Source organism: Oreochromis aureus, linkage group 5 (assembly GCF_013358895.1).
Source record: "Oreochromis aureus strain Israel breed Guangdong linkage group 5, ZZ_aureus, whole genome shotgun sequence".
NCBI lineage: Eukaryota > Metazoa > Chordata > Actinopteri > Cichliformes > Cichlidae > Oreochromis > Oreochromis aureus.
In genome coordinates, this window is record NC_052946.1 from 31,624,025 (window position 1) to 31,635,372 (window position 11,348).

General features: G+C 36.6%; 1 protein-coding gene across 1 annotated transcript in view; it reads left to right on the forward strand.

Annotated features, from left to right (window-relative positions):
• Window positions 1-10,102, forward strand: part of si:ch211-286o17.1 (hematopoietic progenitor cell antigen CD34) — a 17,733-nt gene extending 7,631 nt beyond the window's left edge. Inside the window, exons 2-8 of the mRNA XM_031739862.2 lie at window positions 2,973-3,080; window positions 3,615-3,847; window positions 4,933-5,025; window positions 6,569-6,689; window positions 6,953-7,005; window positions 7,814-7,963; window positions 8,731-10,102. Coding sequence (XP_031595722.1) covers window positions 2,973-3,080; window positions 3,615-3,847; window positions 4,933-5,025; window positions 6,569-6,689; window positions 6,953-7,005; window positions 7,814-7,963; window positions 8,731-8,919 — 947 coding nt within the window. The 3' untranslated portion in view covers window positions 8,920-10,102. The remainder of the gene's footprint in view (window positions 1-2,972; window positions 3,081-3,614; window positions 3,848-4,932; window positions 5,026-6,568; window positions 6,690-6,952; window positions 7,006-7,813; window positions 7,964-8,730) is intronic.
• The last annotated feature ends 1,246 nt before the right edge of the window (window positions 10,103-11,348 follow it).

An 11,348-nucleotide genomic window follows, 5' to 3' on the forward strand; every position in this document is an offset into this window, starting at 1 on the left:
AATGAGTTATGAAGTTGGTGGAAATGTGTCACAGTGTCACCAGTGTGTAAACACATGTGTCACATATGTGAAGACCCCAGCTTGTGACAGAGAGATGACTCCAAGAAAAGACAACCTGAAAAGAAAGATGAGTTATGATGCAACAACCAATAAAAATTAAAATGTGAGAAAAATAGTGAAAATAAAATAAATAATAAATCACATCTTGTGTAGGTTATTCAAATGTTCCAACAATATTTAGTCTAAACTACAGTTAGGTTCATAAGTATTTGGAGAAGGATACATGTCAGAAATATGAAGGCAAGATTAGAATTTGTCTAAATCTAATAGAGGCTGCACAGTTCTGAAAAACCAAGATCTACTGTTACCAGAAATGATGGGAAGAGCAAAGCATTGAGAGGGTAAGGAACAGCCCATAATCCAAAGATTACCACATCATCTGTCAAACATGGTGGAGGCAATGTTATAGCACGGGGATGTATAGCTGCCAGTGGAACTGGGCTAATAATGATTATTGATGATGTGACTGCTGATCGAGTGCACAGGGATATACACTCTGCTCAGATTCAGCCAAATCCTGCAAAACTGATCAGGCAGCATTTCACAGTGTAAATGGATAACGACCCAAAACGACAGCAAAAGCAAAGCAAGAGTTTCTCGAGGCAATGAAAAGGGATATTCTTCAATGGTCAAATCAGTCACCTGATCTCAGCCCAAGAGAAGATGTTTTTCATTCATCAAAGACAAAGTGGAGGGGAACGAGACTCCCAAACAAAGAGCAACTGAAGGTTGCTGCTGCAAAAGCCCAGGAGGAAGTACAGCATTTGGTAATGGATCCTAAGTATTAGAAAATAGCATGGCACAAAAATGCCAGTGATTTTTAAATATTTAATTGTGTGAATGCCTTATGGCGTTCACACTATTGAGATCCTGTTTCTCTATATTCTTTCTTCTACCTTATTATTCTAATTGCTCCATTCTTTGCTGGTTAACTACTTCAGTTTTCATATGATTTTCACCATTCAAACCTTAAGCTGTTCAGCTCTTCCTGCTAATTCCTGCTATATCTCTTGGTGCTCATAACTTTTATATTTTTTGAAATATTAAGCTTTTTATGCCATTTTTTTTGGCCCATTTTGATAAATGGAACCACATTACAAGTGTGTTTGCTGATTTAGCTCGCCGGGGTGAGCTGTGTTTTAGCTCAGTGCAATGAGCAGCCGTTTTGAGACTCGGAGGGCCAGGGCGAATGTCAGCCATGGCAAAATTTCTTTTAAGCAGACAGTTTAACTTTTTCACCTCTTTTCAGCAGAATTTTCAGTTTCTTCACCTCTTTTCAGCAGAAAGTGCTGCTTTTTTACCTCTTTTCAGCACAAATTCCACTTGTTCACCTCTTTTCAGCAGAATTTTCCGTTTTTCACCTCTTTTCAGCAGAAAGTTCAGCTTCTTCCCCTTTTTTCAGCAGATAGTTCTGCTTCTTCAGCTGTTTTCAGCAGATTCCACTACACGGTATTCACACTGCATTTTTGCAGGAAATGCAACTTTTTCTAGTGACCCGTCTATTGTTAAATATTGTCTGTGGAGAGAATTTGTATGCTCTCCATGCCAAAGGATCCAAGTACAAAAGTAGTTTCCTACTCTGGCTTCCTGAACAGAAAGTAAAATCTGTATGACTATTTATGTAAAAGTTAAAAGTGCCTTGTAGTGTAAGGTGCTATGAGTTATATAAGAATAGAAAACTACTATATGAATATATGTCCATACTAGAAATTAAATAGATTGCTACGCATTAAATATACCATTTATAATTTTTGTTTGCTGTAAAATGTCAGCTTAAATTTACACAGAAATCTAATGTTGATCTATGTAATGTGCAACAGCTGTATGTGCAAACAAAAATGAAGTCAATTTAGGTCAAGAGGGGGCAGTACAGAGCAACTGCAAACCTGAAACCTGAAATCAATCACAAACTTAATATGGGACAATAAGGAATGACTTAGTAAGAGTGTAGAAGTAATGAGATCTGCAGAAGAATGGTATTATGGGAATGTTCTGAGAGTGAGGTAATGCTGTTGTTGTTAGACAGAGAGAGAGAGAGCTGGGTAAAATGGAATGAACGCTGCGTACCCTGTATGGACTTTTGGATCCTATCCCTAACAAAAACACAATAAAGAACTCAAGTCAGTGACTGCAGAGTGCAGCAGCATAGCAGCAAACGAACACAAAAATCAAATGTGTCTTTAAAGCAATCCAGGTTATTACAGGCTTTGAAATTAATCAAAGATGTTTTTCCTAAAGTCACACGTCTCCTGAAAAATGAACAACTGTGCCTTAACCTATTACATAATTCTATAATTTGGAAAAAGCTATGGCATCATTGCCTGGTGTCTTTCAGCAGCACATTCAATCAGGGCATTTAACAGGTTGATAGAAACCCATTCCTCTCACATTAATACAGTTCAGGAAACTATTTTGTATATTCCATTTGTGTCTAAACAAAAATAAGTGACTGCAAGCGTAGGATCTTTTTTAAAACCTTGAAGCGAAAAAGATTGTATTTCAGAGTAAATGACTTTGTGATGTGATCCGTGGATCTGAGACTTTAGTTATTTACTGCACTACGATCTATTACCTAATCTTCCATCACTCCAGAGGCCTCGAGGGACATGAAGAAATAATACTGTGAGAACACTGAAGAGCTCTCATCGAGTCCAGGCATTAAGATAATAACTGACATTAAGCTAGCACACTGCTAAAAACCATTCTCCATCCATGCTACAAGCTGTTACCTCCGATGGCAAATTTAGTCATCGGAGGTAACAGCTCCGACCTTCTTTCTTATCACAGCTGCATAGGTAAATTAAGATGATGGACAACTAACTCAATAACTCGTGTTTCTTCTGTGTAACTGAATGCAAAACAAACCGTTGAAGGATTCTTTCCTATACTTAACATACATTCTGATTTAACAGCAGGAGTCATGGCGCAGCCAGACAAACCTATCAAACCAGAAACAGCGGCGGCTGTGGGATCGTCGATCGTACGTGGAGACATGGTCCCAAACCCATCAGAAGTTCCTGGTAAGAAATACTATACATTACATAATAATAATAATTTTTATTGAGGTTTGTTGTACAGTTTTATTCATGTGTGTGACAAATTGACTCACTTATGAGAAAAAAAAGAGTACTATATTTGAGTCACAATCTACGGAAAAAAATACCAAGTTGTCTGACAACTCTTATATGAATACAGGTATTATCAGAACAAATGTAAAATCTCAGACCCTTCCACTGTAAACACAGGGCAGCAAAGTGTCCCTACATACAGACATATACTTAATAGAGTTCATTTAAAGTGTACCTAAGCCCCTGGGCTGAATGGAATGCTGTAGCTGAAATAATATCATCATTTTTCACAATGAACTGCATATAACCTCACACAATTTTCTAAAACCATAGCCCGCTCATTTGTCTATACACACCTCAAACCAAACTGCAATACTTAATAATAAGTAAATTGCCACCTTTTTTACGCAAACACCTGAAATTGAAAATGTGTGTATTGTACGACTATTTACCATATTAACTGTGTCAATTGAATTGCACTTTCAGGAAATCATGGTTCACAAGGTAAAATATGGGATTTTTCTACTGAGGTACAAGGAACTCAAAAGGCTACAGCAGCAGCAACTACACAAGAGCCGGGACGCAATGAATACAGTAAAACTGAAGCTACACAGAAGCCATTTGGTGCAACAGAATTTACAGTTGTGGTACACACGGAAATTCTGAAATCGGATACTCCAGCACCTTCAAGAGGTGATGGACCTAACAATAAACCAAAGGTAAGACTGCACATGCTGTCATAACATAACGCAATGTTACTAGTTTGAAGTTTATCTGAAATAGTAGACCGAGAAAAGCTTGTTGTTGAATAGAAACAAGTAAATGTGATTTAAAACAAAAAGAAGACAAAACAAACATTTTACATCTTATTTGAAGACGTCTACTTTAAATACTCACCTTAGAATAACATATAGCTGCAAAAGCATAGAACACTGAGGGACACCTGGTTTTACATCAAATTTTCAAATGTTGCAAATTATACTGAGGCGTGACGTTATTTGCAAATGATTCCTGATGTGGAAAAAGGATTAGTGGTAGCTGATTTTGCATAAGAAAATAAGGATGGATTTCATACAAACTACATCTCCTTTGCATGTGTTCATCAATTCAAAAATGTCATCCCTGCAGCTAAAAATGATACAGATTGTCATCTCTCAATATTCAGTTCAATCCTAAAAGTGTGACTCAGATTTTCTTTTCTTGTTCTGGGAGCATCAAACATGTTTGCAATTAATCGACATATTTTTTTGGGGACTCGCTGTAAGGGAAATCAGCAAATGATAGAAAATCAATAACAGTCTAATCATTAAAAAAGGATGTTTTTAAGTAGCTTAAAAAGTAGCTTAGCAGAGTATTTATAACTTAGCAGTGCATTAATACTTCACTTTTTAGGTACTTGAATGACATCAACCTAAAAACAGAGAGATGTCAGGACACCCGACATGCGTAAGATATTGAATTAGAAAAAAATTGAATTAAATTGAATTCTATTCCATTCTGTAAATTTACATTGTTTATGTGTGCGTCATACCGTTTCATGTTTAGTGAATTTAATTTAAATAACTTACAGATATTGTGTTTTTGAATGTGCCATAGGAACTAACATGATTGTTTTACATAGGATCAAATTATGATACAATTAGAAAGGGCAACAAAGGAATTCAGACCAATATTAACACTAAATCGAATTCTGTGTATATACACTGGTTAGAGGAACTGGCTACATTGGGCTGGTGCCATGCTGCAGTCTAATGGTAAGAAGGGTACATCAAGGTTAAGAGTTTTGGTTTCTCTCTTTTTACAGCCGGTGCCAAAGGATGATGTCATATGTGTGACCAAAAAGATCATCGAAGACAGAAGTGCTGTCAGTCTGAAACTCAAGGCATCCTCCAACTGTGTAAGTTCTGTTTTTTATTCTCACATTCGGTGTACAATGAATATGTTTGGAAGACGTAGCAGGAAGAAAAATAAACACAATAATACAGGAAATAAGAATGAAATAGCTGAGAGTAAAACAAAGAATCTTAAAATATTCCTGCATACATTTCATCCTGTGCTCACACAAACAACACACTCAAAAAACAACCAACTGCACTAGAGAGAAAAATATTCCCTGGATTGGTTTACTTGCCATTCCCACTTGCAATCAGGCGAACATGAGCTCAGCAGGAAATTTTTCCTCATTTTGAAGGCAGTAACTGTTACATCTCAGTGAAGCTAGAGAAAAACGCTGCCCAGGAAATGTCCAAAGATATTTCTGCTGTATGTAATCCAGGGGATGTATTGTGCTATGAGTGCAGAGGGAGTAGGAGCATGATGGGAAGCTCACCGCTACTGTAAAATGAATAATGTAAAGAGACCTGAGGCAGTACTGTGGGTGTGTGTGTGGGTGTGTTTGTGTTTAGAAATATACATTCTCCAGTGTCTAAGCATAACAGCTATGAGGTCTATAAAGCTATGTGGAGGTCTGAACTCACTAGATATGGTTTCAGTTAGCTACAGCTCTCATGTAGCCTGAGCAGCAAATGCCTTATTTGACATTTTAAAAATGAAGAATGTACTGTAACTAGCAAAATAACACTGGGGGTTCTTGTGCCACCAGTCAAAGACATTTACCAAGGATTTCTGTTTTCCACTGTCATTTCAGAGGAATAATTTTGCTCTAATCTAGAGCAAATTTGATCTACGGCAAATTAAACAACAACAATGGTTCATGTAAAGTTTATCACAACTGGGCAGTACAGTTTATACTGCTATGGTTATAAACAGGATGAAACCAAGATCTGAAAAGAACCGTGCTTCAGATCAGAGTAAACATTGCTCACAGGGAGGGACTGAAACAGAGTAGGGTATACAGACGTTGGCCCTTGTGTTATTTAAAGAGTGAAGTATTTCAGTAATGGCATGCAAAATTCCTGATGTGAGACACTATATATAAAACAGCGATGGACCTGCAAAATAAAGTCTTGGCTATCCAGCTAAATATGTAATTGAAAGGCTTATCTAGTGCAGCGCATTCATTTATGGAACTGAACCATTCTGGTGCCATTGCAGGGAAAGTGAAATAAATTCGAGTTATCAGATAAGCGTGCACATTCCCTGGCTGTCTGTTACTGTGTCCTGCCATCTGTTCCTTTTTGAACTGAGATAAAGGGCTGCTACAGTGTGGTAGATTCTGTTGTTTGGATCAGATTACATGAAAAGGTAGCACACAGAATTGTGATAGCTCTGAGTGGATTAAAGACAAAGAGAATTGAAACTGAGCGTGAAGGGATTAAGGAATGAGAGAAAGATTAAAGGTGATACTGAAGGTTTAGTGCTGTGATTTTGAAGGGAGCTAATGATTTGGTATTAGCAATGAATTTCACGTTTATTTTAGATTTTGACATGTGAAAAATGTTTCAGTGCTAATTACCTTTTATTTGTTTTCTTTTTTGTAGGAGGAATCTAAAGTGAAAATTCAAAGCGTTCTACAAGAGCTATGTAGTGAGGACTGTAAACTAGAGATCTATCAGGAAAACAACTCAGATGAAATCCTTGTGTCTGGGAAATATGTTGAAGGTCAGTACCAATATGATTTTTAATAAGCTCAGTTTGAAATGTGATATTCAGTGATGAAGCCTATGATAAGCTTTTTATGTTTCTGCTGGCAGCAGTTATAATTCCTGCAAAATCTGCATTAATGTCATCTTCTTTATTGCCTTAAACATTAAAAAACACCAATAAATTTTAAAAGCTGGGCTGCAAAAATGTCCAACAATATAGCACCCTCTGGTTATGTCTACCTTGTGACAGCAAAAACACCAACATTTTTGTATTTACAGATGATGTTACAGGCATGGTTAACAAGTTCAACAACGACAACATAAAAGATAAGGTAAAGTCCCATCTAGAGTACACTATATTGCAGAAATACTCCACACAAGTGTCAGTATAGTCGTATAATTTGGATGTAGTTTCAATGCTAATTACCTTTTGTTTTTGTCTTTGTGTCATAATGTCACTTTATCTGTTATGGATAGATAAAGATTCAAACCTATGCAATAGCACGAGGGCACCAAAGAGCCTCTAAAACCTGACTCATAATCAAACTCGACAGGAAGCAACTCATGGGAAAAGAAAAATACAAAATACGAGAAGAGTTTGGAGACTTTTTCAAAGGCATCAGGTTGACACTTGGTGTCAAACCCCACAAACAATCCACTTGTCAACAACAAAACATTTTTTTCTAATACCTAGGGAACAATATTTGGTTATGGGTGTGCCTGTTACACCCATCTGTTTCTTTGCATTTGTCATACTCTACAGTTCCCTCCCTGTTCCAACATACACCGAACAACCTTATAAGCAATTTCCCATTTTCTGACACATTTCATTTTTCATTATGCTGTTTATCTGCTTACTGGCATCTTTTTTGACACTGCTTTGAAGCCAGGGGATATATTGCAGCAACTATGCATACATTCCCAGAAAGATAGGCTTTAGATTGGAGCTGTTTTCCCCCAAAGTCTCTCATTAGACAAGACACTGGATAATGAAGATCTTTTATATAGATATTAAAAACATAATTCCTTCACGGGGCCCATTTCAGTTTCTACAGTGATCTTTTTTCTGGTTTCCTACAAGTGTTGTAATTATGACTGAACAGTCAACTAATGTTACTTTGTGCACATTTTTATAATCAGACTGATGTGAAGGAGGCTGTTCCTCGCTGGGGAAAGAACTCAAAGTTGGTACTGGTTTCCTTGCTACTGACTGGCCTGTTGCTGGCTGCACTGCTGGTAGCTGGTTATTACCTCAAGACGCACCGCAAGAACTCAAAAGGAGTCCGACTGGTGGGTAGATTTATTGCCAAAAATCCATGATTTTTAATAGTTACTTTTCACATGATAGCCACTGTGGTGGCTGTGTTTCATTTAAAAGCACTTTCCTACTGTCTTCATACCTGGGTTTGTATTAATGCTTTTTTAAAGAGTAAAGAGCTGAAATTAACCTTTGACCTGATCTAACCTAAGTACACCGTGACTGTAAATTTTCCAGAAAAAAATACATATGGATTTGAGATCACATGTGTTATTATCTTACAGTTAATTCCTGACTTAAGGGAGGATATGCTGTAAGCAAGCTAAGGTGGTGCTTTCTGCTCTTTCTGCTTACCTGGGGGATACAGATGGTTTTACTTTTTGTCTAAAGAACATCACATACATTACATATGGTGGCACACCCATGTGATTGCTGGTGTAACAGCTTGCTGATGCTGTGCTTTTTTTTATTAAGATCTGTTGTGAGAATCAGTCATGGCCACAAACTCACTGACAGAGTAAAAAAACATTTCACTTTCACATTAGCATTCAAACTTTGTTTTTGCCAAGAAACATAATAAAGCAAGTATGTGTGGAAACTGCAAGAAAATAGCATGCAGCTGAAGACTGTAGTACTCATTAACAGAGAATGTGCTTGTTTAAACAACGCCCACAAAAACAAATCGTTTTTCAATTACACACTGTGTGGTTTGTATGTTAAAATGTAGCTAGCCTCGTTAAACCTCCCCTAATCCAGAATAACTTATGACATGAAGTCTTGGTTCTGTGCTCTCTCTTAGGCTGAGTCTTTTCAGGTTGATGAGGAGAACCAGGCCAATACACTGGTGTCCGTTGCACCCCTGCCCCAGGAGCCAGTTGATAAGCCCACCGTCAATGGAGAGTCTCCTCCAGAAAATGGGACCAATGCTACTCTCACTACCAATGGACACTCTGCCACCCAGACCCCCGTGGCTGACACAGAGATGTGAATCACGACACCTACAACCTCTTTTGCCAGTCATCCTCTGGGACCCACTGGTCTCTCAGTCTCAGTGTGCAAATTGAGATAAATTCAACAATCTTTCTCTCCTCAATCTGTGCCATTCTGAATGATGAAAACAACAAAGTCCCTGCTGACAATATGATGACAGTGGGGACTGTTCCTCCAATGTGAAGTTTGGGAATACTTACCTTTGCCAAATTCAAGAGACGCTATGCACACTGACTGGGATTTGTTTTTTGACTTCATCATAGTTGAAACAATCTTTGTAGGATAGTCAAATAATGCCATATATGTCATATAATATTGATTCGTGACAAAGAAGCAGAAGATGCTTTGTTATTTCAACCAAGAATTGTGATGCAGTGAAACAATGAAGCCAGGCAGCTGAATGGTGACCAGTTTTTATACCGTTTGACTCGGGTATAAAAAGGACTGACATTCTCCCATCACTTTTTTTGAAACGCTTCTGTATTTGCCATAAACTAAATGGTTTTGGCTTGAATTGGCTGCATTTTTTCCATACAAGTAATTGTCAAACTACAGTTAAAAAAAAGAAGCCATATTTCCATTTATTACAGATACCAAAAATCAGTTGACATAAGCATAGAAAATGACTAAATAGCAACAATCATGATTTTTGGTATCATTGAGGTATAAAAATGTTAATAAGCTATTCATGTCAGTAAATATCCGCTGAAAATAACACAGTTGCCTCAGTGCTTTAGACTCTAGCCTAGTGAAAAGTTCAACTTTTTTAACTGACCTCTGATCAAGTTGAATTGTTTCAGAGAACAAAGTGCATTTCTATTTTTGTGGTTGCATGGTTTTCATTAATGTACAGATTGTTTAATTTTTCTTTTCAACAAATCAAGATCTTCTCTACTCTTACCACTGTCTCTGAACATGAAGCACAGTAGCAGGTCAATTTTAGAGGGTAAAGTGGGAGGAAAAAAAATGACTCAATGACAAATAAAATCAATGTCATTGGCACACGTCAGTTCAGCATTCCCAAGGCTGCCCTTATCACCTTGTTGATAGACGCATACACATTTTGTGCTTCTCTTTTAAATAACTGGCTTCTTTTGTGATATATTTACACGTGTAAATAAGTTTGCCTTCTCTGTTAGTAGTGCCTGTGTCTGATTTATAAACTGTGATTCTTGACAATATCACTGCAGGCTGTTTTCAGCCGAGTTGTGTTTTTCTTTCCTTTTCTTTGTTTTTACTTGATATATGAATAGAAACATTTCATGATTTAAAATTCACAACACCGCCAATCCCATACTTTTTTTAAAAAAAAAAAAGAGTTGTTTTTAGGAGACTTGACATTTATTGTAACTCCTATCTGCCTATCTCTAACCTTGTGGAAATCTTAAAACAAGGCTTACTTCCTTACTTTCCTTTTGGTGTGTCTGCTTCTTTATCTCTCCAAGTTGAAACTTGACAGACTCTACATATGCCTCTGTATAATAAGTAATACAACACATATCCACACTCGAATATTCACAAATATTTCGGAAATAATGGAAATAATCAACAATTGGATTAAGGACTTGCATACTCCAGACATGTGTAATACACATAAGCTTTAGTGCAGACTAATGGATGGTGCAACAAAGAATGTGATTTTTAAGATATGGAGTTGTACTGTACATCCTCAGTTTCTAGTCTCTTATTAGTAAGCTAGCTACTACACTCAAAACAATTATTCTTGGCCCTCATAAACATGAAGCGATAAAAGTAAAATGCCACCGAAATTCATAAATATACTTGGTAAATAAAAGTAAGTAAATTAATTAGATCAGATTCCATTAAAATATACTATTTTACATTTAGTTAAAAAAAAATTAATTGGGTGCAGTTAGCTCAGTTTAAAACATAGTTTTTGAGCACAAATGTCCAGTTCAGGCTTTTTAGTTTGTTTATATATTTACTTCCATCTACACTAAATTAGCACAAACTTGTTTTTCAATATGCATCTTGGAGGACACAATTATCCTGATTGTTACTCTAAAACTGACTATATTACAAATGTAAACATGAACAAATTTAAAAGAACATGCAAAGGAACAGGAGTTTAACAGTGGCACTGTGAATATATTATGCAGGGTTCTCAGTCATGCTACCTAATGAAATGCAAATCCATATTTTGACTAAGGCAGTACAGAAAATAGCCTGCATGACTAAATGCTGAAGTGTAAATTTTCATAGTGAAAAACACAAATGAAACATTCAAAACATATCATTAGCAAACTGCATGGATTAGTCCTGAGTTTGCATGTAAGGTACAAGGAGAGAATACTTCCATCATTACACACACAATGTTAAATACTTTTCAATCTCAAGATTGGAATTTTTTTATATTCTTCTCTTTTTTGTAATTTTTTTGATTATGCTGTCTCAAAAGTTAATGCA